Consider the following 27,267-nt stretch of genomic DNA (forward strand, 5'->3'; position numbering starts at 1 on the left):
AGAGCCAGTCTGGGGCCTAGGCGCAGACGCACTAAGCCTAAGCAGCCGGTGATGGCGGCAGCGGCGGCTGTGGCTGCGGCGGGTCCGGGCCCATGAGGCGACGACGGAGGCGGGACGGCTTTTACCCAGCGCCTGACTTCCGAGACAGGGAAGCTGAGGACATGGCAGGAGTGTTTGACATAGACCTGGACCAGCCAGAGGACGCAGGCTCTGAGGATGAGCTGGAGGAGGGGGTGAGGCCCGGGGTCCCGGGGGGCCCGAGGTGACAGGGCCAGGGCGGCGGCGCGGGCCCAGGAAGCCTGGCGTGTCCTAGAGCACGGAGACCCTGGGGGGCGCGAGTAGTCTCCTGGACTAGCTGAGGCGCCGCGCGGCCGCGCTGGGGACCTGGCGGGGAGGACCTGGCCCTAGGTATGAGGCCTCTGCGGGGCTCGCAGGTGCAGGTCGCGCCCTTATCCCTAGATCAGCGGAGCCCCCAGCAATCTGTCTGTAGAGAGGTGGAGAAAAGGGCGCGTGGTCGATTTCTGGAGCTGTTGAACTTGAGTGTGGCGGGGCACGGGTGGTGTGAGCGTGTGTTTGGGGGATGGGGGTGCTAAATGTCCCGTAAGTGCAGGTGAAGCGCGGAAGGGTTTCCCTCGGAGTGTAAGATTTCAAGTATTAAATCTTCAGACCTCCCACAACCACCTCTCTTCTCGGCCTGTCGCTTCTCTCCTAGGAAGCGCTCAGCTGTTAGAAGTGACAGCTGAAAACTTCTGTCGGGAGTAGCACTGCCGCTGCTGTTACAGCCACCAGGAGTTTTATTTCGGGAGCAAGGGGGCTCTGCTGCATCTTCCAGGGTTTGTTTGTTTGCCTTTTTTTTTAAAAACCCCCTTCCGTGTGACTTTTTTTTTTTTAAGTATCTATAATGACACACGGCATTTGTAACTTAATTTCCTCCAAGTTGAAGATGTCTGTATTTTTTTTTCAGAATAATTTATGTAATTTTGGGGTGGGAAAAAACCAGTGTTGACAGCTGTGATTTGGCTTGCCAAAAATAAATTGCTTGAATTGAGACTTGTGAATAGTGGTGTGAGGACTTTCCTTGCTGTAATTTAGGGTGCTAAATTTAGAGTTGTTTTTCCTAATGCACGTCTCAATTTTACCTTTGCTGTGATACTATTGGTTATTCTTTATGAAATATAAATTTTTCTAAGATACTTATGGGAAAAAAACCAAATTGCACCTGCAGTGCAGAAATGATGTAGTTTATTACTGATTATGGACAAACGGTCTTCAAAGTTAACCTCATGGCAATTTAGGTCCTAAATACCATTGTGTATATGTAACTTATGACTGCTGTCAGATGTTTGCTGTAACCGCATAAGGGGCTTCCCTTCTCTTTTCTCACCCCCAATTTTCCTCCTCTGGCAAGTAAATTGTGTCCTACTGCTGACCAAAGATTGAGATGCTATATGTAAAGAACTTTGAACACTTCATGAAACTAAGTGGGCTAAAATAATACTGTTCTTTTCATAATCAAATGAGTTTCAATCGAAGTCACACAGTTTAGAAGGTGGGTATTGAGAAATTTTTTTTAAACTGATATATTTTTGTATGGAATTCTAGTTAGCCTCTTAACTGGACATAGTGAACACTAAATACAGTTTGAAACAAATACAAGATTACTTTCTATGTTTAATATACTCTGTTGTACTGGTTCCATATGGAAGTGGCTGTGGAGTAGGGCAGGGGAGAAAACTAGATAGAATGTGTTACGTCTTTGTTAGTTGAACCGATTTTCCAGACTACAGGTTTATCCTCCTTTGAAAGTACACTATTGTGTACGGGGATTTTGTTTTTCTTCTCACATTCTAAATGTGTTACAGGTTAGCTTTACTCCTGGGCTTTTGTTTTGATGAGCATAGCAAAATTCTGATAGGATGTGGTGGAGGGGGACTATAAGATTCTGATAGGTTATGGTAGAGGGGACCAGAAAAAATGGAAAAGCCAAGAAATGTGGCCATTACTTTAAGAAGAGGAAGTTTCAAAAAAGAGCAAAGGTAATTAAGAGCAAAAGATTTTGAGAGAGAGCCTTCAGTAAAATATCTTATTTAGCAGTGCTGTTTATTTATTTTAATATATGACAGCAGAAAGCATTGCAGTTCTTTTTTTTTTAAGTATTCATTTTTTAGTTGTAGTTGGACTCATTACCTTTATTTTATTTATTTATTTTTACGTGGTGCCAAGGATCAAACCCAGGGCCTCGCATGTGCAAGGCAAGTGCTCGACCACTGAGCCAGAACCCCAGTCCCCATTGCACTTCTTATTATACATATAGAGCACAATTTTTCATTTCTCTGGTTGTATGCATAGTATATTCACACCAATTTGTGTCTTCATACCTGTACTTTGGATAATAATGATCATCACATTTCACCATGATTAATAACCCCATGCCCCCTCTCTTCCCCTCCAACCCCTCTGCCCTATCTAGAGTTAGCTTGTTCCTCCATGCTCCCACTCCCTATCCCACTATGAATCAGCTTCCTTATATCAAAGAAAACATTCGGCATTTGGTTTTTTGGGATTGGCTAACTTCTTAGCAGTGCTTTTGGAGTTGAAAGTGTTTCTTTTGAGTGTTATTCTTTTTTTTTTTTTTTTTTGGAGACAGGGTCTCACTAAGTTGCTTGGTAAATTGCTAAGGCTATTTCGAACTTGCAGTCCTCTTGCCTCAGTTTCTTGAGTTGCTGGGATTACAGGCATGTACCACCACCCCTCACTAAGAGTTTGTTTTGCTTAAGGGGCTACTCAAGATGGACAAGGGAAGACAGTTGGAGTGGGATTGGGTTGGTAACCCAAAGAAATTCAGTGGCATACAGAGTACTCTGATATTTAAAATGAGAGAGTTTTTTTTTTTTTTAACCTGAAATATGGGTAGAGTTTAGATTCTTAGAAAATCTTCAAATGTTTCCTTTTGGTTTATTATGCAGACCTTTTAACCTTGGTATCAGAGTAGCCTCACTTCTTCATTTTATAGTAAGGAAATGGAGGCATAGGCTAGAGAGATGATTGCCTACAATCATATAGTGGTGTATTCTCACTCCATTCAGCAAATTTCGTTGCACATATTTTTCATTGCATTTATTTGTCTTGTTATATTTTGCCTCTTTGTGGTATGTCAAAAGTGAATTTTGGCCATACTCACTGATAATGTGACCTCAAGTAAGTTGTCTAATCTTTGACACCTTTCTGTAAAATGAGGGTTACGTGAAAAAAAAAAAAGTTAAATATTCTCAAAATATCCTGGTATATTAAAATGTTAACTGGGCTGGGAATGTGGCTCAAGCGGTAGCACGCTCGCCTGGAATGCGTGCGGCCCGGGTTCGATCCTCAGCACCACATACCAACAAAGATGTTGTGTCCGCCGAGAACTAAAAAATAAACATTAAAAATTCTCTCTCTCTCTCTCTCTCTCTCTCCTCTCTCACTCTCTCTTTAAAAAAAAAAAAGTTAGCTGATTCATGGCAGTACTGACAGGTACTACTCATTTCCTTGGCAATGAACCAATCATTCAAGTTTACCCTCATTCATACCTAGAAACTTAATTATAAATGCAGTTATAGTATTTTTAGAACTGTAACATCAGGGGTTTCTTTTCTTTTAATCATTGATCCTATATGCCTTTTTAGATATGTTACACTGAGTGAATCTGTAAGTATAGATTTTTACATGCTTAATTAAATTTTCAGAGACTAAATGATGAAGAGATTGAATTGATGCATTTATGGATAAAGTAGAAGAATGTCTGTCATCTAATTAAACACAAAACAAACTCTGATTGAACACCCAGAGGAATGTAATAGTGTATATTAAAACCAATGGTTTAGAGTTTTGATGGGGGATTATTTTGTGTGTGATGCTGAGCATCGAACCTAGGGCCTTGTGCAAGCAAGTCAAGCACTCTACCAACTGAGCCATATCCCCAGCCCTTTTTTTTTCTTTCTTCTTTTTTTTTGGTACCAGGGATTATAATAATCATAGAGGCTTACTATACAAGTTTCAGATTGGGATATCATATTTTTATTGAGTAGAATGTTTAATATTTTTGAAAAACTAAGTACTAGGTAGTATATACTTAAATATTCATGATTTTGAAAATTATAGAAAAAAATCTCATCAGTAATTATCTTGTCTTGTAATACGTAATTAACATAAAGCAGCAACTGAGATTTTGAGCAAGGTTTATCCCTTTCTCCCAGTTCATCTGGATTACTGAATCTCATAAAGGAAGTATATGTGTACATTCAGACAAGTGGATAATTGATTTCCTAAAAATCTTTTGTAGAGTGTGTGTGCCTGTATGCACTGGTTATTAAACCCCTGCTTTGCCCCTGCTAGGCCAAGTGCTTAACTACTGAGCTATATCCCAACCATGGATAATTGATTTAACAAATATCTGGACTAAGGATAATTTATTTAAACTTTTATAAAATCTACTCTCTTTCGTTGGGTATAGGCATATTAATTTGAATTTGTATACGTTTTTAATTTAAAACTTTGTAAATAGTCATTCTGGTGGGCTAGTTTGAAACAGTGTATCTTGTATAGTACCTTTTTTGTCAATCATAGTGGCACACAGAAAAAGTATTGGATGAATCATAAAGCTTAAGAGAGCAGAAAAATTCTGAATAGTTTCTTGTGAAAGAAGTCTTTAGTGTGTATTATATAGTGTTAGCTTCGTTGTTCTGGTGTGAGACTTTTCTAAAGGAGGAGCAGAAAGAATCACACCTTTTGTGCCTTTGCCCTAGAAGGTAACGGGTAGAAAGTTATAGGCAAAGATGCAGGTGGTGTTACAGGCCTGGCCAGCTCGGGAAATGAAACATAGCCAAAGGGCATATCTTATGAGGTGGCTTCAAAGTAATGGTTCTGTGTTAACTACTCTGTGGTCTTTAATTTAGAATTACGTAAAATGGACATTATAAAAAACAATTATATAATACCACTTTTATCACATCTAGGAGAAGTTAGTCTTTTGTCTTTAAGCCATCAGAGATGATTATATGGAGCAACAGCAACCAAAGAAACTAACCATAGCCATTCATACCACTTTTGTTCGAAAATTGTATACAGTTGAAACTGTGAGAATTATTTTTCAGCTTGATGGTGCCCTATCCATTTGCATCAGTTCAGTCATGAAACATATATACATCCTGGTTTTACACTTCATCCTGAGTTGTTCACACATGAGCAAATTATGACTAAGATAGTAAGTTTACGCCATGAACAAGTTATGACTAAATTTTGTGTTTTTATGCTTTTGGATGTCTATTCTTTAAGAATACTACCAGTTTCATTGTGTATCTTGGCTGTATACTGATAACTTTAAAGATTTATTGGCCTAAATGTCTTTGGAATTGTTCTAAAATTTTAACTTGAAGACTTCTGATTTTTTAGAGCGTTTTCTAAAGTGATACTCTTTTGTGTAAAATGACTATTCAGTAATTTTCATTTTAAAACTGTATTTTATACCAATAACTGAATTCCTGCTGCTAATTTTATTATTATTATTTTGGTGCTGGGGGATGAATTCAGAGGTGCTCTACTGCTGAACTATATATCTCCAGTCCCCATTTCCTTTTTAAATTTTTAAATTTTGAGCCAGGCGCAGTGATGTACACCTATAATCCCAGTGGCTCAGGAGGCTGAGAGACAGGAGGATCCTAAGTTCAAGGCAAGCCTCAGCAATTTAGTGAGGCCCTAAGCATGTTAATGAGACCCTATCTCAAAAAATGAAAAGGACTGGGGATGTAGCTTAGTTGTAAATTGCTTCTGGATTAAATCCCCAGTACCCCCAACCCCCATTTTTTTTTTTTTTTTTTTAATTTCGAGATAGGTCTTGCTGAATTGCTAAAGCTAGCTTCAAACTCACAATCCTCTTGCCTCAGCCTCTGGAGTCGCTGGAATTATAGGCGTGGGCTACTGTGCCTAACTTTTTTCACTTTCTTAATGGTATTTTTTAAAAAAATATTTTTAGTTGTTGATGGACCTTTTTTACTTTATGTGATACTGAGAATCAAACCCAATGCCTCACAATGCTAGGCAAGTGCTCTACCATTAAGCCACAACCCCAGCCTTAATGGTATTTTTTGAAGGCCAAGATTTTTAATTTTCAGTGAATCTAGATGATCAGTTCTTTTTCTTTAATCATTTGTGTTTTCAGTGATGGATCTAAGAAATCATTACATACTTCATCATCATCTGTGTTTATTCTGCATTTTATCTCTTATGTTTAAATCTTTGATCCATTTTGAGGGTTTTTGTTGTTGTTGTTGTTATTGTTGTTACTGAGAATTGAACCCAGAGGCACTTGATCACTGAGCCACATCCCCAACCCTTTTTATTTTTTATTTTCTTGAGACAGTGTCCACTAAGTTGTTTAAGGCCTCACTAAATTGCTGAGACTGGCCTCCAACTTGCAATGCTCCTGCCTCAGCCTCCCACATGACTGGGATTATAAGTATGTGCCTTCATACCTATCTTGAGTTAATTTTTATGTATGTTGTAAAGTAAGGATACAAATTTTTTTTTCATGTGAATATCTAGTTATCCCAGCACCATTTATTGAAAAACAAACTGAATATTCTTGGCATCTTTGTCGAAATCAATGACTGTAAATGAAAGGATTTATATCTGGGTTCTCAATTCTACTCCATTGATCCATATGTCTGTCCTTTGCCTCTACTATCTTGATTGCTGTAGCTGTGCATTAAGTTTTGTTTTGTTTTTTGATACTGGGGATTGAACCCAGGGGCACTTAATCACTGAGCCACATTCCCAACACCACCACCCCCACCTTTTTTTTTTTTTTTTTTGGAGACAGGTTCTCCCTGAGTTGCTTAGGGCCTTACCAACTTGCTGAGACTGGCCTGGAACTTGGAATACTCCTGCCTCAGCTTCCCAAATTACTGGAATTACAGGCATGCACCACCACACCCAGCTAAGTTTTCAGATTGAGAAGTGTTAGTCCTCCAACATTGTTCTTTTTCAAGATTGTATTGGCTTTTGGGGGTCCCTTGCATTTCGTTAATATATAATATTTTATATTTTATGTATGTATATATATATATAAAACATTATACATTTTTTAGTTGTTGGAAAAACTTTATTTTTAAAAAATATTTTTTAGTTGTAGTTGGACACAATACCTTTATTTTATTCAGTTAATTTTATGTGGTGCTGAGGATCAAACCCAGGGCCTCGCATGTGCTAGGCAAGCACTCTACCTTTGATCCACAACCCCAGCCCTTTATTTTTTATTTATATTCGGTGCTAAGAATCAAACCCAGTGTTCCACACATGGGCCAGGCAAGTGCTCTACCACTGAACTACAACCCTAGCCAGGTTCCCTGCATTTCTATATGAATTTTAGAATCAACTTGTCTACATCCTCAAGAATGGAACCTCACATTTTGATAGGATTCAATCTATTCTGTAGACCATCTTGGTTAGTATTGTGACTTGACAATGTTAAGTCTTCTAATCTATAAACAAGGAACCTAAACAAGAATATTTAGATTTTTTTTTTTTCGTTTTTTGGTACTGGGGATTGAATTTAAGGGCACTCAACCACTGAGTCACATCCCCAGCCCTATTTTGTATTTTATTTAGAGACAGGATGTCGCTGAGTTGCTTAGCTCCTTGCCTTTGCTGAGTCTGGCTTTGAACTCAAAATTCTCTTGCCTCAGCCTCCCAAGATGCTGAGATTATAGGCATACATCACCCCAGGGAGTATTTAAATCTCTAAAAAAATTTTCTCAGTGATGTTTTATAATTTTTTTTTTCTTTTTGATACTTGGGATTGAACACAGGGGCACTTTACCACTGAGCTACATCTCAACCCCTTTTTATTTTTTATTTTGAGAGGCTGGCCTCAAACTTTCAATTCCCTGCCTTAACCTCCCAAGTCACTGGGATTACAGATGTGTGCCACTGTGCCCAGCTATATTATACTTTTCACTGTTCTAGTCTTGCCACTTTTAACACATTTTTTCTAAGCTATTTAAAAATATTTTTCATTGTAGATGGACACAATACCTTTATTTTATTTATTTATATTTATGTGGTGCTGAGGATTTAACCCAGTGCCTCACACATGCTAGGCAAGCCCTCTTCCACTGAGATACAACACTAGCCCCTAAGCTATTATTTTTGGGGAGCAGGGATACTAGGGATTGCACCCAGGAGTGCTCTATCACTGAGCTTCATTCCCAACGCTTTTATTTATTTTTTGAGACAGGGTGTTGCTAAATTGCCAGGGCTGGCCTGAAACTTGTGATCCTCCTGTCTCATTCTTCCAAGTAACTGAAATGACAAGTGTGCATCACCACACCAGGCTTCTAAGCTATTCTTATTGATGCAATTGTGAATGAAGTTTTCCTAATTTCATTTGGGGATTGTTCATTACTAGTGCATATAAGGTTAATTAAATTTTTTTACTCATTTACTCTGTAGTCAGAATGGCCAGCATGAATCCTAAATATTTGAGTACATTGCTTAATTATTTTTCCCTGATTAGCTCTATTGTACATTACATATCTTAGACTAGTTGTGATTATCTTAGACTTAGTTCAGAGCATTGTGTTAGTCTTCCTGACAGAAGCATAGCAGAATAGCACTTTGTGTGAATAATTTGATTTAATAACTCAGAATGTAATGCCTTCAGTTTCATCATGCACACGAATATATTTTTAATAGATATATGTCATTTTTGAAGGAAATGCCAATTGATTTTGTTTTGAAATAATGAATGAGTGGACTCTGTAGTATAGTTGTAATGTGAAATTAAGAGTGAAAAATGTGGAGGGGAGGAAGAAATTAAAAGAGAAAAAAAATTGAAAGTGAAGCCCCCATAGTATTGTGTACTTTATTTTGTTCACCACCATATTTGCTGATTATTAAAGTATAGAAAATTTTTAAGATGGTTTATTTATTTAATTCTTTTTCAGTTATAAGATAAAACATTAAACTTTTAAATTTTATGTGTATGTGATTATTCTAAAATTTTTAACATATTTTTCAGGGTCAGTTAAATGAAAGCATGGACCATGGGGGAGTTGGACCATATGAACTGTAAGTTTATATGAAAAGATTTTCATTGTACTTTCCTTCAAGTAGGTTATACTAGTTCTAGTTCATAGCCATCAAGTGATTCCAGTAACTTGTTCTTAAATATCTAGTCATTCTTATAGACTTGGTTTATTGAGTTTGGCACCAAAATCTGATCAATATAATAACATATCCAGAGTTGTTGTTTTTTTCCAGGTGCTGGGGCTGGGGATCGAACCCAGGGCCTTGCACTCGTGAGGCAAGCACTCTACCAACTGAGCTATATCCCCAGCCCCCCAGAGTTTTAATATTAGGTATAGATTTTGATAAAAAGCTATTTATTCAAATTCATGGTGTATGGAGTGAATCTAAATTTTTTCACTGAAAAATTTGTATAAAAAAATCAAACGTGTCTAGTTTTTTTTAATACATCATTCAAACATATTTATGCAGTCTTAAATCATTTTAAACAAGCTGTATTCAGTGAGTATGGTGATTAATCTGATCTGCACCATACCCTCAGATAAAAAGCTTTGGTATGGGAGGAGATTGAGAATATAGATCACTCATATAGGAAACATAAATGACAGACACAATTGCCACCCCTTTTGGAGTATTTATTTATGCCAGTACTGGGTGCTCTACCACTGAGCTACATCCCCAGCTCCTTTTTTTTTTTTGGTACCAAGGATTGAACCCAGAGGCATTTAACCACTGAACCATATCCCCAACCCTTTTTTGTTGGGGGGGGGAGGTCCCAGGGATTGAGCTCAGGAGCACTTAACCACTGAGCCACATCCCCAGCCCTATTTTTTTTTTTAATTTTATTTAGAGACAGGGTCTTACTGAGTTGCTTAGTGCCTTACTTTTGCTGAGTCTGGCTTTGAACTTGTGATCCTCCTACCTCAGCCTTCGGAGCAGCTGGGATTACAAGCGTGTGCCACTGTGCCAGGCTTCCAACCCTTGTTTTATATATTTTTTTTAGAGATAGGACCTTTCTGAGTTGCTTAGGGTCTCCCTAAGTTGCTGAGGCTGGCTTTGAACTTGTGATCATCCTGTATCACCCTGGAGCTGCTGGGATTAGTTGTGTGCTCCCATGCCTGGCTAAATTTTTTATTTTGAGTCAGAATCTCATCAAGTTGCCCAAGATAGTCTCAAACCTGTGATTATCCTTCCTCAGCTTCCCAAATTGTAGGCATTACAGGTGTGTGCCACCATGCCTGGCCATGGATAAATTTTATTAGCAAGAATTTTTGTAGCCTAAGGATGAACTAATTGTAAATTTTGAAAGATCTTTGATTTTGGCTGAAGTTGACAAATGGTGTTATATAATACCTTTTCTCATGGACATTTTGAATTGGATAGGTTTTGAAAGATCCTAGGAAATCTAAATGTGAATAAGTATTCAACTAAATTTGAATAACTAGAAGATTTTTCCTTTGTCACCTTAATAAACTTATTCTAATTTCCCTTAGTTTGGAGGTGCTTCATGCGTATGAAAATAAATGATGGAGCATTCTGTGAACAAGCAGATAGACAATTATCAGCCCACCCTGATAATGACCTGCCATGTCATTAAATCATCACTTTTCTTAGAGCACAGATAACTAGTTTTATTGTTGTGTACTTTTTTCCTTTTACTTAATTGGATTCCATTTCTTTTATTGCTTTCTAACAATGTGACGAAGATAATTTAACTTTTTGCAAATTTACTTTTGGTTGTGCTTTTCTTCCCAGTGGCATGGAACATTGTGAGAAATTTGAAATCTCAGAAACTAGTGTGAACAGAGGGCCAGAAAAAATCAGACCAGAATGTTTTGAGCTACTTCGGGTACTTGGTAAAGGGGGCTATGGAAAGGTAGGAAGTATTTTTGAAATGAGAGCTGTTGTCTGTGTTGGTTAGATTGCTTTTTATACCCTTGTTCTAGCAGTTATCTTTAATCTTTGTTAGCCATTAGCAAAGAATATGGTTTGACTTGAGGGATGTAAATAGTTCCATTTTCTTTCTTGCTACTACCACACAGGTAAAAATCTGCCACATAATAGATGCTTAGTATTTGTTAAATAAGTAGGCACTGTGCCAGGCAAAGTCTAGTATTAGAAGATGGATTCTTTCCTTTATTAAATGACACCTTGTATAAGTATCCTTTACAAACTACTGCTTACTTTCAAAAAGCATGCACATTAAGTTATCTATTATTGATCTCTTAATCTCAATTGATTTTCTTTGATTTGCAGTTACCTGGAGAAATCAAGTTAGGGAAACTGAAAAAATAAGAAAGCAGACGAAATTTTAGTATCATAGTTTTGCCATAGGCAAGACCTCACCTTTAGGTGTTCTGTCCAAGAAAACTTACATCCAGCCATTTTATTTCAAGAGACAGAATTTAGGTAACATCTTGGTTAGGATTAGGTTTTAATAATTATTTATATTATTATAAAGTATTAATTTTTGCCAAATATGACATGTGTAGTTTATTCTTTAACTTAAGGACATATCATATGTTTTGACCATTCTGAATGTGTAGCACATGCACTTCAAATTCATATATTTTAAGTGTTGCATGAAAATGTTTTATAGCTAGCTATTTTTTAATGGAATGGATAAATGGCAATTCCATATCAACTATTATTAAATAGTTTTATATGAAACAAGAACAGTGGCATCTCTGGAATAAATTTATGAAGTATTTTATAATTTTTGAGTTTGTTATGCTTTTGGAAACCCTAACTATAATTTATTCTAAGTAAACTGGGATTTTATGTATTAAAGTAGCACAGAGTTCTCATCACTAGATGGTCACTTTCTATCATTGCCAACAGATGGCAGCAGAACAAACAAGAAAGTTCCATGTTTAACAGATTTCACTAGTAAAATTTAAAATATGGTCTATTCCAGCTGATCATTTTTGCCCATACTACTTCATGGTGCTAAGTTTTACAATATAAACTATTGTGTTAATTTTTTCATATAAATAGCAAGTAAGGGAGCATAACTCACATAATTTGGCTTTTAATAACACAAATTTTTATTTCTTTATTCAGGTTTTTCAAGTACGAAAAGTAACAGGAGCAAATACTGGGAAAATATTTGCCATGAAGGTGCTTAAAAAGGTGATTCCCTCCTCCTACTTTTTTTCCCTCCACACAATGTTTTTTATTGCTATAAAAGTTTGACTTTGAATTCTCAGTCAGAAAAATGTATTTCTAGGGACTGAAAAGATAGTTCAGTGGTAGATGACTTGCCTAGGATGTAGGGAGCCCTGGGTTCGATCCCTAGTATCACCAAAAAAGAAAAAAGCAAATATGTTTCTGGAGGCTTGAGTTGTAGCTCAGTGGCAGAGCATGTGCTTAGCATGCATAAGGCCCTAGGTTTAATCTCTAGCACCAAAGGATGGGAGGAATTATTTCTAATAATTATCCTCTTAGAAAGTGAGGTCTGTTTTGTTACTTTTATTCCTGTTTTATTTCTGCCTGGTGAGTGTGGAAAGGAGAGCACTTTCAGTTCTCTGAAGTAAATCTAGCTGTTTTTGGTCTCTTTTTTTCTTTTTCTTTTTTTTGGTGGGGGGTGTGTGTGCTAGGTATTAAACTCAGCGTTCTGCCATGGAGCTACATCCCAAGCCCACCCTATCCCCTTTTGTTTTTTGATACTGGGGCTTGAACCCAGGGATGCTTAACCACTGAGCTACATCCTCAGCCCTTTTTTATATTTTATTCAGAGACAGGGTCTTGCTGAGTTGCTTAGGGCCTCACTGAGTTGCTGAGGCTGGCTTTGAACTCGAGATTCTTCTGTCTCAGTGGGATTAAAGGTGTACACCACTGCACCGAACCCTAGTGCCGCCCCCCTCTTAAAATATTTTTTTAGTTGTTGATAGACCTTTATTTTATTTATTTATATGTGGTGCTGAGAATTGAACCCAGTGCCTCACACTTGCTAGGCAAGTGTGCTACCATTGAGCCACAGCCCAAGTCCTGCTAGTCCCCTTTTGAATATTATTTTAAAACTGGATCTCACTAAGTTGCTCAAACTGGCCTCAAACTTAAAATCCATCTCCTCAGTGAGTAGCTGGGTTTATAGGTGTGTGCCATCACACATGTCTAGTGTCCATATTGTTAAGTAATAAGCATATACTGCTATTTCTTAGTTCAGTTTTAGAATTATGTGTTGACTTCCAATTATAATAATTAAGGATTTTGGGGCTGGGGTTATGGCTCAGTGGTAGAGTATGTGCTTAGCATGCGTGAGGCACTGGGTTCGATCCTCAGCACCACGAAAAAATGAAATAAAGATGTTGTGTGTCCACCTTCATCTAAAAAATAAAGATAAAAAAATAATAATTAAGGATCTTAATTTCTTTTTTTCCTCACTCCCTTTTTCATATCCTCTCATTTTGGTTCATTTTCTTTGACTCTGTGTGTGTGTGTGTGTGTGTGTGTGTGTGTGTGTGTAACTTTTTTATTTTTAAATGCCTGATATTAGAAAGTGTTTTTAGTTGAGTAGAATAATGTGAAAAGGCTTAGGGAATTGAAATAAGAACATCAATTATTGGCATTAGCCTAGAGAAATAATTTTGTAAGAGTCAATGTTAGGGGCAAGGGACGCTCAGTGGTAGAGTGCTCTGCTGGCTTGCTCAAGGTCCCAGGTTCATGCAAAATAAATAAATAAATACTCAGCCTCACCCCCCACCCACCCCCCGCCAAGGGGTTAGAATAAAAAGAAAGAGTCAATGTCAGTATATTACTGTAAAAACACTCTTTACAAGTAAACCAAGTGGTGAAGATTTACTAGACTTAAAAGTAGAGTTTTGGCTAGTTATCATGAATTCATTGTGTGGTAGCAGTCTAGTCACTTAGCCATTTTGGTGATTTCCATTTGCTTTGATTTTACTAATGTCTTCTCACACCTTTCAACAACTCTTTGAAACACCTTAAGTCTTGGATTTGGGCTGATTTATTAGATAATCTATCAGTTCCATTTATTTTCTTAAAGACCTCTCTTTAGAAACCTTCTATTCTCCTGTTTTCATCTGGACTGGTAGGTCTCTGGATAGACCTGTCATTACTGTCTCTTCATTATGGTCCTTAGAATTGATTGTTGGCTCCTTCAATATTGGATCCTGTTTTCTGGATCCCATATGATTCTTTTTCTTAGTTATGCCTTGTTTCCTTCTGCTAATAGCACCTTGAAAAAGGGTATATGATGGTAAACATTAAAAAAAATATTGCATGTTTGGAGCTGCTGTTGTAGCCCATGTGCTTGCCTAGCACATGTTCGATCCTAAACATCACATAAAAAAAAGTATTGCATCCATCTACAACTAAAAAAATATTTTAAAAAATATTGAATGTTCGAGAATTTCTTTATTATACCTTTGTACTTGTGTGTCTATATGTGTGGGACTGGGGATGGAACTTGGGGCCTTATGCATGCTAGGCAAGCACTCTACCACTGAGCTACATCCCCACCCCTGCATAATGTTTAAATCCAGTTAATATATTTATCTCTTCAAACATTTGTCATTTCTTTGTGGTGAAAACTCAAAAGTTCTGTTAACTTTTGTTTTTTTTTTTTTGGTGGTGGCAGTGGTGGTGGTGGGGTGATTAAACTCTTGGGCTCAGTTGTGATCAAATAATCTTGCTTCATCTTCTCAAGTAGCTGGATCTATAGCTATATATCACCACCCTGGCTCTTCTAGCTTTTGGAAATGTATAATATATTATTGTTACCTATGGTTACCTTATTATGCAGTAGTACACCAGAACTTTGTGCTCCTATATCTGTAAATGAGTAAATACCATTTGATCAACTTTTCCCTATCCCTCCTTCCATCCTACTCTCTGTAGTCTCTGTTAATCATCATTCTACTCTAAACTATTGTGAGATCAATCTTAGCACTGATTGTGTTGTGTGTGTATGTGTGGGTATGGTACTAGGGATTGAACCCAGGAATACTCTACCACTAAGCTGTATCCCTGACCCTTTTATTTTGATACAGGGTTTTTTAAGTTCCCCAGGCCAGCCTTGAACTTGGAATCCTCTTGCCTCAGTCTCTTGCTGAGGATTATAGGCATGCACCAGCACACTCAGTCCTTGTTGCTTTCTGTTTATAGAAAACTGTTTTATGAAAACATTATCTTCTCTTATCCTTCTGAGGAGGGTTTTTATTTGTTTTTTCTTTTGAGATTAAACCCAGGTCCTCCCATATTGTAGGCAAGTGCTCTATCACTGCATTTCATCTGCAGCCCCTTCTGAGGTTTTTGTTTTTGTTTTGTTGTTGTTGTGTTTATGGTGCCAGGGATTGAACCCATAGCTGGTGCTTTACTACTGAGCCACATCTCCAGCCCTTTTTGCTTTATATTTTGAGGCAGGGTCTTATTAAGTTGCTTAGAGTCTCACTAAATTGCTCAGGTGAGCCTTGAACTTGCAATCCTTCTACCTCAGCCTTCTGAGCCACTGGAATTACAGGTGTGCCATACCACACCCAGCTGAGGTTTTAATTATTTATTTATTTTGTAGTGCTGTGGATTGAACCCAGGGCCTTATACATACCAGTCAGACACTCTACCACTGAGCCACATATAATTCTTTAAGTTGTCTTTTCTTCCATGTGTTGTGTCTTTTCTGAGTTTCTGTTTTGACTTTGGTTTCTCTCTCATGTCCCTGTTAGAGGCTTTCTTTAGATGCCTGGTATCCTTCACTGATTATTCCTGTTTAAGAGTGGCACTCTGAAAAGCTGATCTGAAGTTCTGTGTGTAGGCTTCATTGTAGGGAATTCAAATAGTTAGCTGTTAATTAACTAAGAACCTCCAAGCAATAATGCCTTTAAGTCTTTTTCTCTGAGGCGTATCCATTCTTTTTGTCTTTATAAAGTTTTCTGGAACTGGGTGAGAGAAGAGATGGAGAACTCACCTTTCAACTTGTAGACTTTGACTTAATTCACCTTTTTACTTTAGTATCTCACTCTGTAACTTATCCTTTACCCCCCCTTTTTTTTTTCCTGGAGAGCATACTTTCCTAGAACTAGCTCCCTGTTTAGTGCAGGGATGCGAATCTTTTTGCTTTATCTGTTCCTTATACAGACTTTCAGATTTTTAGCTTTCTACCTTTGGCTTTCTGTAGTCTTTAATACCCTTAATGTTTTTTCCTCTTGTACTGGGGATTGAACCCAGGGGCATTTTACACTGAGCTACATCCCTAGTGACCCCCGCCGTTTCTTTTCTTTTTTTTTTAGTTGTAGACAGCCCCAATACCTTTATGTTATTTATTTTCATGTGGTACTGAGGATTGAACCCAGTGCCTCACACATATGAGGCAAGCATTCCACCACTAAGCTACAACCCCAGCCCTGCCCCAGTCCTTTAAAAAAAAAAAAAAAATTTTTTTTTGTAGTTGTAGATGGACAGCATGCCTTTATTTTTTTGTTTTTATTTTTATGTGGTGCCAAGGATCAAACTCAGGGCCTCACACGTGCTATGCAAGAGCTCTTCCACTGAGCCATAGCCCCATCCTCCCACACCCAGCCCTTTTTATATTTTATTTTCAGACATAGTCTCATTAACTTGTTGAGGGTCTTGCTAAGTTGCTGAGGCTAGCCTCAAACTTGTGATCCTCCTGCCTTAGCCTCCGGTATTGCTGTGAATACAGGCATGTGCCACTGGGCCTGGCCTCTAATTTTTTAAAATATTTTTGCCTCTGTTTTTTGAAACTTTTTAAGTTTTTATAGATGGAATCAACTTATTTGTATCTTGTTCTTTACAGGTACTTAGGTTTGATCTGACCCCAGTCTATTAAGTCGCAGACCATTGTTTTATCCACACTCTGTCATTACCTTTTGAGATGTAGGGTCTTTGTGTCTCCTAGTTTAACTTCAGATGGAATAATTATGTTCAGTTTCTTGTTCTTTTTGTATGGGACTGATTTCTAAAAAGTGTCTATTGTCTTAAAATAAAAGCCTCAAGACAGTCAATGCACTGGGCTCAGTGAGGCAGGCCTGTAATCCCATCTACTTCAGATTCTGAAGCAAGAGGATTGCAAGTTTGAAGGCAGCCTGGGCAAATTAGCCAGATCTTGTCTCAAAGTAAAAAAAAAAAGGGGGTGGGGAGGTGGCTTAGGGTCATAACACAGTGGTAGAGCATTTGCATAGTATGTGAAGCTCGGAGTTGGGTTCTCAGCACTACATGTTAAAAAAAAGTTAAAAAGGTCCATTAACAACTTAAAAAATTTTTTTAAACAAAAAGGAAAACAGGGCTGGATATGTAGCTCAATGGTAGAGTACTTGCCTAGTGCGTATGAAGCCCTTTATTTGATCCTCAGTATGGGGAATGGGGAAGACAATCAGTGTGCTGGGAGTGTGTTGCTTAGAGGTAGAACGCATGCATGTCTGGTATGCTTGAGTCCCTTGGTGTCATCCCCAGCACTCCTCTACTCCCACAAAAAAAACATAGACTTTTAAAAAACAAATTACAGAATTTGTTTTATTTTGGTCTTTTTCTTCTTCCTTCCTGATTTTCATTTAAGCTATGTAAATGACTCCTCAATTTGAAGTAGCTGCTATATGGCATTCATATTGGAATTATTTGAGTTTAGATAATTTTAATCTGTAAAACATATTAGATACAGAATAATAATGTGTGTTTTAGAAGTGTTGGAAGAAGTATTGGTTAAGATTTTTTTATTTGTTCTAATTAGTTATACATGACAGCAGAATGCAATTTCACATATTATACACATGGAACACAACTTCTCCTTCCTCTAGCTGAACATGGTGTAGAATCACCCTAGTAGTGTAGTCATATGTGTATGTAGGGTAATAATGTCCATCTCATTCCACAGTCCTTTCTATCCCCACACCCCCTCCCTTCCCCTCACTCCCTTCTGCACAATTCAAAGTTCTGTTATTCTTCCCCACCCCCCATTAAGATTCTTAAGTAATCTATTCCTTCTCTCTCTCTCTTTTTTAATCCATTCCTTTTGATATATTACTTGTTCATATTTGATAAACAGGGCTGTCCATATTAGACATAATTATACATGAATGAAATATGTTTCTCGCAGAAGTATCTTATTGAAAAGAAGACAATATTGTGGTTTTTTTCCCAGTGATGGTGTTGATGGCATATTGGAAAATCTGAATTTGGGGCACAGGTATCTAGATATAAACTTCTCACCCCTCCTACTTGGTTCCCACTCCTACGGTTTCTTCCCCCAAGCATGTCTAGAGGATCAGATATCATCTCCTTCCTTGTTGGTTGTCCTTGAAAACAAGCTCACAGCAAAAATAATGAAAGTGAAGAGGTTACTTAGGGTTATAAGTCCAGAGCTTTTATATCTAAATCCCTAGATTAGATGACTGTAGACTCCTTTTGAGATTTTTCCTTCCCATTTTATTATTATTCTGGAGATAGTACTAACCTCCCTGACCTGCATATGTTGCAATTCCTCTTCCTAGCCTTAAAGATGATCAGAGAAGAAGCATATGTCCTGTTATATTAACTGAGTTGCTTGCAACTGGACATTCTGCTTGGTTTAATCAAATTGTTTACTTCTTACAGGAACTGTCTTATTTGGATATTTGCTCATGGTAGAATGTTGAGGAAAGGGCTACAAACAACCATGTCACTACCCTACTGATTGAAACAAAAATATATTCTGGAAGCAAAATAATATAATACAAGCATTATAAATTTTAGAACCTTTGGCCAAACGTTTGTGGTTCCCAAGAATGGCCCTTCTGAGCTGGGGTTGTAGCTCAGTAATAGAGCACTTGCCTAGCATGTATGAGGCACTGGGTTCGATTCTCAGCACTGCATATAAATAAATAAAATAAAGGTCTATCCACAACTAAAAAAAATATTTTAAAAAGTAAATAGCCATTCTTCTCCCATTCCGTCCTTTATTGAACTAATTAAGAACCTTCTATATTCCAGGATATATACTAGATACTAGGATTTTCCATTTGAGACATGCAGTTCTGCCTCTTACTTTACTTACAATGTAATTCAAGGGAAGAATGGATACACTTTGTTTTGTTCTGTTCCATTTTGTGCTAGGGAAGTGCTCCACTGAGCCACGTCCTCAAATTTTTACTTAAAATTGCTCATCTGCCCTTTGGTCAAAACCCTTTCTCCTTTGATATTTAAGCCTATACCACTCTCTTTCTCTGTTTATCTACCATCTCCATGTTTTGTTTTCATGAAGGTGTGATTTCATAGTTAAGCCCCCTCCAAATTCCTCCCTCCAAAATTCACATCTTATCATGCTGGGAGTCTTCACTATTTTGTATGAAATAAATAGCCTAGCTTTCTGAGTCTTTGATTATCTCAATCCATCGGTTTTTACTTCCATTCCATACCATTGTTTTAGCCTCCTTATTTTATTTTTTTAACCCAAACTAATCAATATGATCTGCTGTTGAATTCATTTGATAACCCAATTGACCTTATATTTGGGGAAGTGAATCTGAATGAGTTTCATTGACAATGCTCCTTTACTCCTCTATCTCTGCTATTGAGAACAGAAATTAAACAAATATGTAGAATTGCTGTTTGGAAGAATTCATAATCCCCACTTCCAACTTATGATCTCAACTCCTTGGGATGCTTAATACTCCCTGACATTATTTCTGCACGTCCTTAGATAACTCACCCTCTACAACTATTTCGAGACTTTACTAATAGCCTTCCTTCTCCTTTTAGCCAACTGCCTTTCTTGTTTGAGAACATCAGATGTGATTTCCTTCAACCTCCTATTCTAGTCCTTACCCCCTAGCTTACTGATTTTCACTTTCACTTATCTTTTCTTTTTTCTTTCCAGACTTAGTGAAACATGTGTTCTTCTTCATTTCCAAGGCTAATCTGGTTCTTGTTTTGCATACCATCATCCCTTTCTGCCTTTCAGGCACTTCTGTTTTGGTGCTGGAGATTAAAACAAGAGCCTCATGCATGCTAACCATATGCTTCACCACTGAGCTACATTCCCAACACTCCAACTTCTTTTTTTTTTTAAATATATTTTTTAGATGTTGATGGACCTTTATTTTATTCATTTATTTATATGTGGTGCTGAGGATTGAATCCAGTGCCTCACACATGCAAGCGCTCTACCACTGAGCCCCAACTCCAGCCCTGCCCCCACCACTTCTTTTTTATTTCTTTTATTATTTATTTATTTTGATATATTTTTTAGTTGTTGATGGACCTTGATTTTATTTATTTGTATGTGGTACTGAGAATTGAACCCAGTGTCTCACATATGCTAGGCGAGTGCTCTACCGCTGAGCCACAACCCCAACCCAACCCAAAATTTTCTGAGATTTTTTTTTTTTAAAGATTGTTGTAATTTTTTTTATACCTTTATTTTTTTATTTGTTTTCATGTGGTGCTGAGGATCGAACCCAGCGCCTCGCACATGCTAGGCGAGCCACAGCCCAGGCCCCTCCCGACACTTTTTTTTTTAACTTAAATATATTCATGTCTTTGGCATAATTAAAACCTTCCTTCCCTCAAAGTCTCACTTTGCTTCTTCATAGCTGTACTTGAAGTTCATTAGTCTCTTCTTTTTCAAGTTTTTTTTTAATATTTTTTTTTTAGTTTTCGGTGGACACAGCATCTTTATTTTATTTTTATGTGGTGCTGAGGATCAAACCCAGTGGCCCGCACATGCCAGGCGAGCGCGTTACCGCTTGAGCCACATCCCTAGCCCCCCCCTTTTTTTTTCTTAAACTCACTGTATTGTGACTTATAACTCTACTATTTCAGTTAAACTTTTATCCCCTGTGTCATCACTAACTTCCCCATTGCTGAGTCCAATGGTCTTTAGTTGGTTCATCTTTAATTTATTGCTATGTTGCATTGAAGCTTTAGAGCACAGTATCTATTTATTTATTTATTTTCCAATATTTTTTTTAGTTGTAGATGAACACAATACCTTTATTTTATTTTTTAAAATTTTTATGTGGTGCTGAGGATCAAACCCAGTGCCTCAGATGTGTGAGGCAAGCGCTCTGCTGCTGAACTACAGCCCCAGCCCAAGCATAGCATTTTAAAGTCAGCTCCCCTGACTGCTGTGATTCTGCTTTGCTACTTTTGCTTCTTACTCCCTGGCTTCTCATTTCTGTAATTGCTTATTTAAAAAATTGAAACCTTCTAAGCAGTTCAAAAATAACTTATCTTTGAAAATTTTCACACTTTCCAAAGAGTCCAAGAATAGTGCAGTGATCACAGTTGTGTTTTGTCATATTTTCATAGTCAGCTGTCCCTCCTTGATTCCCTGCCCCCACATATGTGTAAGCATTTATGATTATTTAAGTTTTTAAGTTTAATTAATTTTTGTTGTATAATTTTGAGAGCTGTTTGAAGACATCAGAGCATTTCATCCCTGAATTTGATATGTATCTGCTAAAAGTAAGGGCATTTTGATACCACATTACAATTATCACACTTGAGAAATTTAACATTGATATACAATTTGTTTTCTAATATCTGGTCTATATTCAAACTTACCCAGTTGTCTCACTGACATAATTTATAACTATTTTGATTTTAATATCCATGATTTAATCAAGCCTCACACATTGAATTATCCTCTCTTTAATTTATTTTGGAGTCATTTCTCATCCTTTTGTTTTTTCTCCAGTTCTTGGTATTCAACACAAGGCAAGCACTCTACCATTAAGCTATCTGCAGACCTTTTATAAATATAATTTTGAGATGGGGTCTCAATAAGTTGTTGAGATAGGCCTTGAAGTTGCTATCCTCCTGCATCAATCTCCGGAGAGCTGAGATTACAGGCATGTGCCACCACACCTAGCTCTCACCCCACCTTTCTTTCTTTCTTTTTTTTAAGAATCCAGGCCTGTTATTTTACAGAATATCCCTTAACTTAGAGTTATCATTTCCTCATGAAAATAACATTTTAAATTGGTTAATCACATCTTGGAAGAATGTTACATAGGTTCCGTTGTGTTTTCATGCATGGATTTAGGAGGCACATTATGTCAGTCTGTTCTATTATTTGATTAAGCTAAGTTTGATCACTTGGTTAAGACAGTATTCATTTCCTTTTGCATCTAGTAAGTGATCTATGGGATGATTGTTAAAGATAATGTGAATTTCCTGTCCCATGATACTCTTTTATTGGGGGAGGAGTTACTGGGGATTGAACCCAGAGGCACTTTACCACTGAGCTACATCCCCAGGCCTTTTATTTTTTATTTTGAGACTGGGTCTTGCTAAGTTGCTGAGGCAGGCCTCCACCTTGCAGTCTTCCTCCTTTAGCTTCCAGAGTTGCTGAGATTACCACCAAACCTGGCCCCTAATAATCTTTTACCTAGTGATTTTATAATCACTTGTTTCTTGCCCAACTCAAATATTACTATAGTGACTATAAGATGAAGATTTTTAAAGAAATTTTTCTTTTCTTTTTTTCCACCCAGTACTGGGGGGCAGGGTGAATCCAAGGGCACTTTACCACTGTGCTACATCCCCAGCCCTTTTTATTTTTTATTTTGAGATAGTATCTCACTAAATTCATGGGCTGGCCTTGCTCAAACTTGCAATCCTCCTGCTTCAGCCTCCCAAGTCACTGGGATTACAGGCGTGGGCCACTGTGCCTGGTGAGAGACTTTTCTATTTTTATAGTTTTCTATTTTGTGATTTGTCTGTTAAGAAGTACTTTTCCCTTTTTTTTTTTTAAGACTCAAAGCCAGGTACAGTGGTGTGCAACTTTAGTCTCAGTGACTCTATAGGCTGAGGTAGGAGGATCACTTGAGGCCAAGAATTGAAGACAAGACTTTGTAACAGTAAGACCTGGTCTTAAAAAAAAAGAGAGAGAGAATCAGTCTGGACTTGGACTTGTATTTCCATCTCTATGTGTTACCTATTTTTGTCATCATTAATTTGGTTCTCAAATTGTCCTAAATTTCACTAATGAGATCCCTTTTCAAAGGGCTTCTCTGTGCTTTTACTATATCCACATCAATTTTCGAGCAGTATCTTATTTTCTGGTATAATAGAGTTCTTTAGATTTTCCTTGCACTTTTTCATGACTCTGGCCTAAAATCATCCATTTCTCCAAGGTCTCTGATTTCTTTTGGCAAAGGATGATATTTATAAACCAATATCTGCATGTTAGCTATGTTTCTTGCTACTAAAGTGACTCTTTTAGTAGACAGAGCTAGGAAATTGTTGTTTTGTTTTGTTTTGTTTTGAAAACCATATCTTCATATTGCCACCCTAATTCTAGTCCAGTTTTATAGGGTTGTTCTTCCCTTAGTCCTTTTTTGTTAAGTATGGAAATTGAAGCCAGGGTCTCACACATGCTAAGCAGGCACTCTAGCACTGAGCTACATCCCCATCCTTGGTACAACATCAATAAAAGTACTCATTTGTTTAGTTATACAATACAGTTATTATACAACTCAGTGGTAGAGCATTTGCCCCTCATGTGAGAGACTGTGGGTTCAATTCCCACCATTGCGTGTGTGTGTGTGTGTGTGTGTGCGCGTGCACGTGTACATGTGAACATGTGCGTGCAGGCACACACACATACACACACAAAAGAGAATTGCAATACCGATATTCTTACTAAGCTATAAGCATACTAAGTATGGTTTAAGATTTCTTTGTAATGTTTTTTGTATTCACATATTATCAAGTGTGTGCAGCCTAGTGTTAAAGTTTCTTTTTCTTAAGTAAAGTTATCAGCATAATATTCAATTAAATGTATGCATTTCTGTCACATTCAGTTTTATTTTCCATTTCCATCCTTGTTGATATTTTATTCTAGGAATGTGTAAAACATTAACATGTTTCAGAAATCAAGATGTCTATAATTATAATATTTGATTTTGTCAGGAAAAATGGATACTCAAAAGTCTTAGTCTCTTTCCTGACCTACCACTCTTACTAGCTTCGGGTATGTCTTTGTTATGTTCACTTTTACAGGTGTAAGCAGATACATATCTGATTCTTATTTTCGCTTTCTTACACGAAAGGACAGCATTATACATATACACTCATACAGGTGCTCTCTATTTTTTTTTTGTTTGGGTACTAGGAATTGAACCCAGGGGTGCTTTACCATTGAGCTACATTGTCAGCCCCCATCCCGCTTTTTTTTTTTTTCTTTTTGAGCCAGAGTCTTTCTCTGAGTTGCTCTGGATGATCTCAAACTTGTGATCCTCCTGCCTTAGCTTCCTTGGTGTCTGGGATTATAGGCATGCACCACCACATCCAGCTCATATACTCTTTTGTATCTTGCTATAATAGAGTGTTCCTTATTCTTTTTATAGCTTTTGAAGAATACCTTGTGTAGATACTATAGGTTTTCAACCAATATCTTAAGAATGGGCTTACGAATATAAATTTAAGAATAAGTTTGTAGTGTTTCACTGTTACAAGTAATGTTGCAACTAATAACCTTGTGTATTTACTTCCCATCTTACTAGAGGTGTACCATTAGGGTACTAGAACTTCAACTTAGTGTGTCTAAACAGTACATTATTTTCCCAAAACTTTTTTTGCCCCGCTTCTGTTTCCTGTTATTGACTGATACCATTTTCTATTATTTAAACAGAAACTAGGCTATCATTGTTTTTATCTAATTATTCAGAAAATACAATTGATATACCTTTAGCTTTTCTTTTTTTCTTTTTCTACTTTGATTTTCTTAGTTACTCATCTTCTTAGTTTCCTGTACTGTAAGTTCTAACTAGTCTCATTTCTTCACTAAAACTCCACTAGCACTTTCTTTTTTTTTTTTTTCCTTCACCAGGGGTCCCCAACCACTGGGCCACATCCCCAGCCCCTTTTTATATTTTTATTTAGAGACAGGGCCTCACCAAGTTGCTGAGGCTGACTTTGAACTTGTGATCCTCCTGCCTCAGCTTCCTGAGCTGCTGGGATTACAGATGTTCACCACTGTGCCTAGCCACTACTAGCACTTTCTTAAAGCCAAACATTACATTATTTAACTCATTTTAACATATCTTCTTTGACTCTAAAGTAAGATTCCGATACCTTTGGTTAGATGCCAAAGCCATTTCCTGGCCTCTGCCTACTTCTCCAGCCTAATCTCTAACCACTTATTACCATACTGAAATGTTTATAGATTCCTCAGGCACATTCTGTCCAGTCAAGCCTCTTTTGCACTAGAATACCTTTGGGGGGTGGGTACCAGGGATTGAACTCAGCGATACTCGACCACTGAGTCACATCCCCAGCCCTATTTTATATTTTATTTAGAGGCAGAGTCTCACTGAGTTGCTTAGCTCCTCACAGTTACTGAGGCTTGTTTTGAACTCATGATTGTCTTGTGTCAGCCTCCCAAACTGCTGGGATTATAGGTGTGCGCCACCGCACTTGGCTGGAATGCTTTTTTCACCTTCCACATTTTAAAAAAATATTTATTTATTAATTGTAGTTGGATATAATTTTATTTTTATTTTATGTGGTGCTAAGGATCAAATCCAGGGCTTTGCATGTGTTAGGTGAACACTTTACCGCTGAGTCACAACCCCAGCCCCTACATTTTATCTTAATAACTTTTCAAAGTATAGTTTAGGTATTGTAACTTCCAAAAAGACTTCTTGCCAGGTCAGATGCTATTGCCCTGTTCACCAATAATGCTGTATGTTTATGTCCAATGAATTCACTTTCCTCCCTGATACTCTGGGCTCCTGTGGATAGGGCATTCCTTCTGTTAGTTCTGCTTACTTGGCATAGAGCCTGGAGCATAGTAAACAGTAGTAACAGTTAGTGAATATATGAATAGACTTACTCTTGTTTATAGATTTTTTTTTTTTTTTTTTAGAAAATGTGTCTCTAGGTTTCATTTACATGTTTACTTCAAAAAACCCTAACTAGTTCAAATGTGTAGAAGTGAATGTGTTTTATTACCCCATCTCAGTTTCTAGTAGGAACCATACCATGTTGGTTAGAAAAGCACAAAATAGATTTCCAGTTACTATAGAGTAAAAATGTTCACTGTTTTGTTCTTATAGTTCATCTCTTTTCCTTTAGGCAATGATAGTAAGAAATGCTAAAGATACAGCTCATACAAAAGCAGAACGGAATATTCTGGAGGAAGTAAAGCATCCCTTCATTGTGGATTTAATTTATGCCTTTCAGACCGGTGGAAAACTCTACCTCATCCTTGAGTATCTCAGTGGTCAGTACACAGTTTGGTGTAATTGTTTGCATTTGCTCTAGAAACTGGGCTAAAACATTATTTTCTATTGGAAAATATACTTTTCCCTATCATTATCAAATAATTTTCAAAATTGATGAGTACATCGAAGTAAGGAATTCAGATGTAAGCAAATGTTTCTATTTGTAGACAAATATGAAAAAAATCTTTGAAGTTTACATTTTTTCCCCAATATGTAAAATTTTGTCTTAAGCCTTTCATAGTCAATCATTAAAAAAATAATAACAGACAACATGTTGGGTCCTGATGGCTCACACCTGTAATCCCAGCAGCTCGGGAAGCTGAGGCAAGAGGATCACAAGTTCTAGGCCAGCCTGGGCAATTTAACAAAACCCTGTCTCAAAATGAAAATTACAAAAGGGCTGGGGATGTAGCTCAGTGATAAAGAATCCCTGAGTTCAATCCTCATTACTATAAAAATGCGAATACCTACTCAATGCAGATCCATCAAATTGTGCTAGAATTGAGATATTATAATTCAAACAAACCATTAAAATAGTCCTTTATAAACTGAAAAGAAAAAACTTACTGAAAGTATTAAGATACTTCATTCTTGCCAGTGGCAGTGGCACTTGCCTTTAATCCCAGTAACTTCAGAGGCTGAGGCAAGAGGATCTCAAGATCAAGGCCAGCCTGGGCAATTTAGTGAGACACTGTCTCATAATGAAAACAAACAAACAAAAAAAGGGTTGGGATGTACCTCAATGGGAAAGCATACCTCAGTTCAATCCCCAGAACTAGGGGGTTGGGGGAGATAGTGTATACTAGTGTAATTATATTTTTAAAAGTTTGATTGATGCATCCTTGGTGATAGGATATACAGTTTGCAGTGTGAATTGTCCACATTTTTCAGGGCCTACCATCTGCTGGGAACTCATTGTTCCCCATATCACTTCTAGATCAGAGGTATCTTATTTCCAACAAATAATATTTGGGAGAAAATAATATTCTAAGAAACAGAGATTTTGCAATAGTTTATA

General features: G+C 37.3%; 1 protein-coding gene and 1 non-coding gene across 9 annotated transcripts in view; one reads left to right on the forward strand and one right to left on the reverse strand.

The window, feature by feature from the left end:
• Nucleotides 1–2: 2 nt before the first annotated feature.
• The window catches only part of Rps6kb1 (ribosomal protein S6 kinase B1), a 113,256-nt gene continuing 85,991 nt past the window's right edge, over nt 3–27,267 (forward strand). For 5 of the 8 annotated variants that reach the window (XR_013436168.1, XM_078042353.1, XM_078042352.1 and 2 more), the window contains exons 1-5: nt 3–233; nt 9,056–9,105; nt 10,819–10,939; nt 12,127–12,195; nt 26,101–26,248. Coding sequence is in view for 7 of the 8 variants with exons in the window: in XM_078042353.1 (XP_077898479.1) it covers nt 93–233; nt 9,056–9,105; nt 10,819–10,939; nt 12,127–12,195; nt 26,101–26,248 (529 nt within the window). In the remaining variant the exon portion in view is untranslated. Of the gene's footprint in view, nt 234–712; nt 834–1,527; nt 1,550–9,055; nt 9,106–10,818; nt 10,940–12,126; nt 12,196–26,100; nt 26,249–27,267 lie in introns of those variants that run through there. The other 3 variants (XM_005321554.3, XM_021724059.3, XM_021724060.3) reach the window with 3 other exon arrangements.
• On the reverse strand, nt 9,299–9,374 carry Trnav-cac (transfer RNA valine (anticodon CAC)). Its single transcript has one exon. It is a non-coding gene; the product is annotated as a tRNA-Val (tRNA).

The sequence above is a fragment of the Ictidomys tridecemlineatus genome, chromosome 3, assembly GCF_052094955.1.
Source record: "Ictidomys tridecemlineatus isolate mIctTri1 chromosome 3, mIctTri1.hap1, whole genome shotgun sequence".
Classification (NCBI taxonomy): Eukaryota; Metazoa; Chordata; class Mammalia; order Rodentia; family Sciuridae; genus Ictidomys; species Ictidomys tridecemlineatus.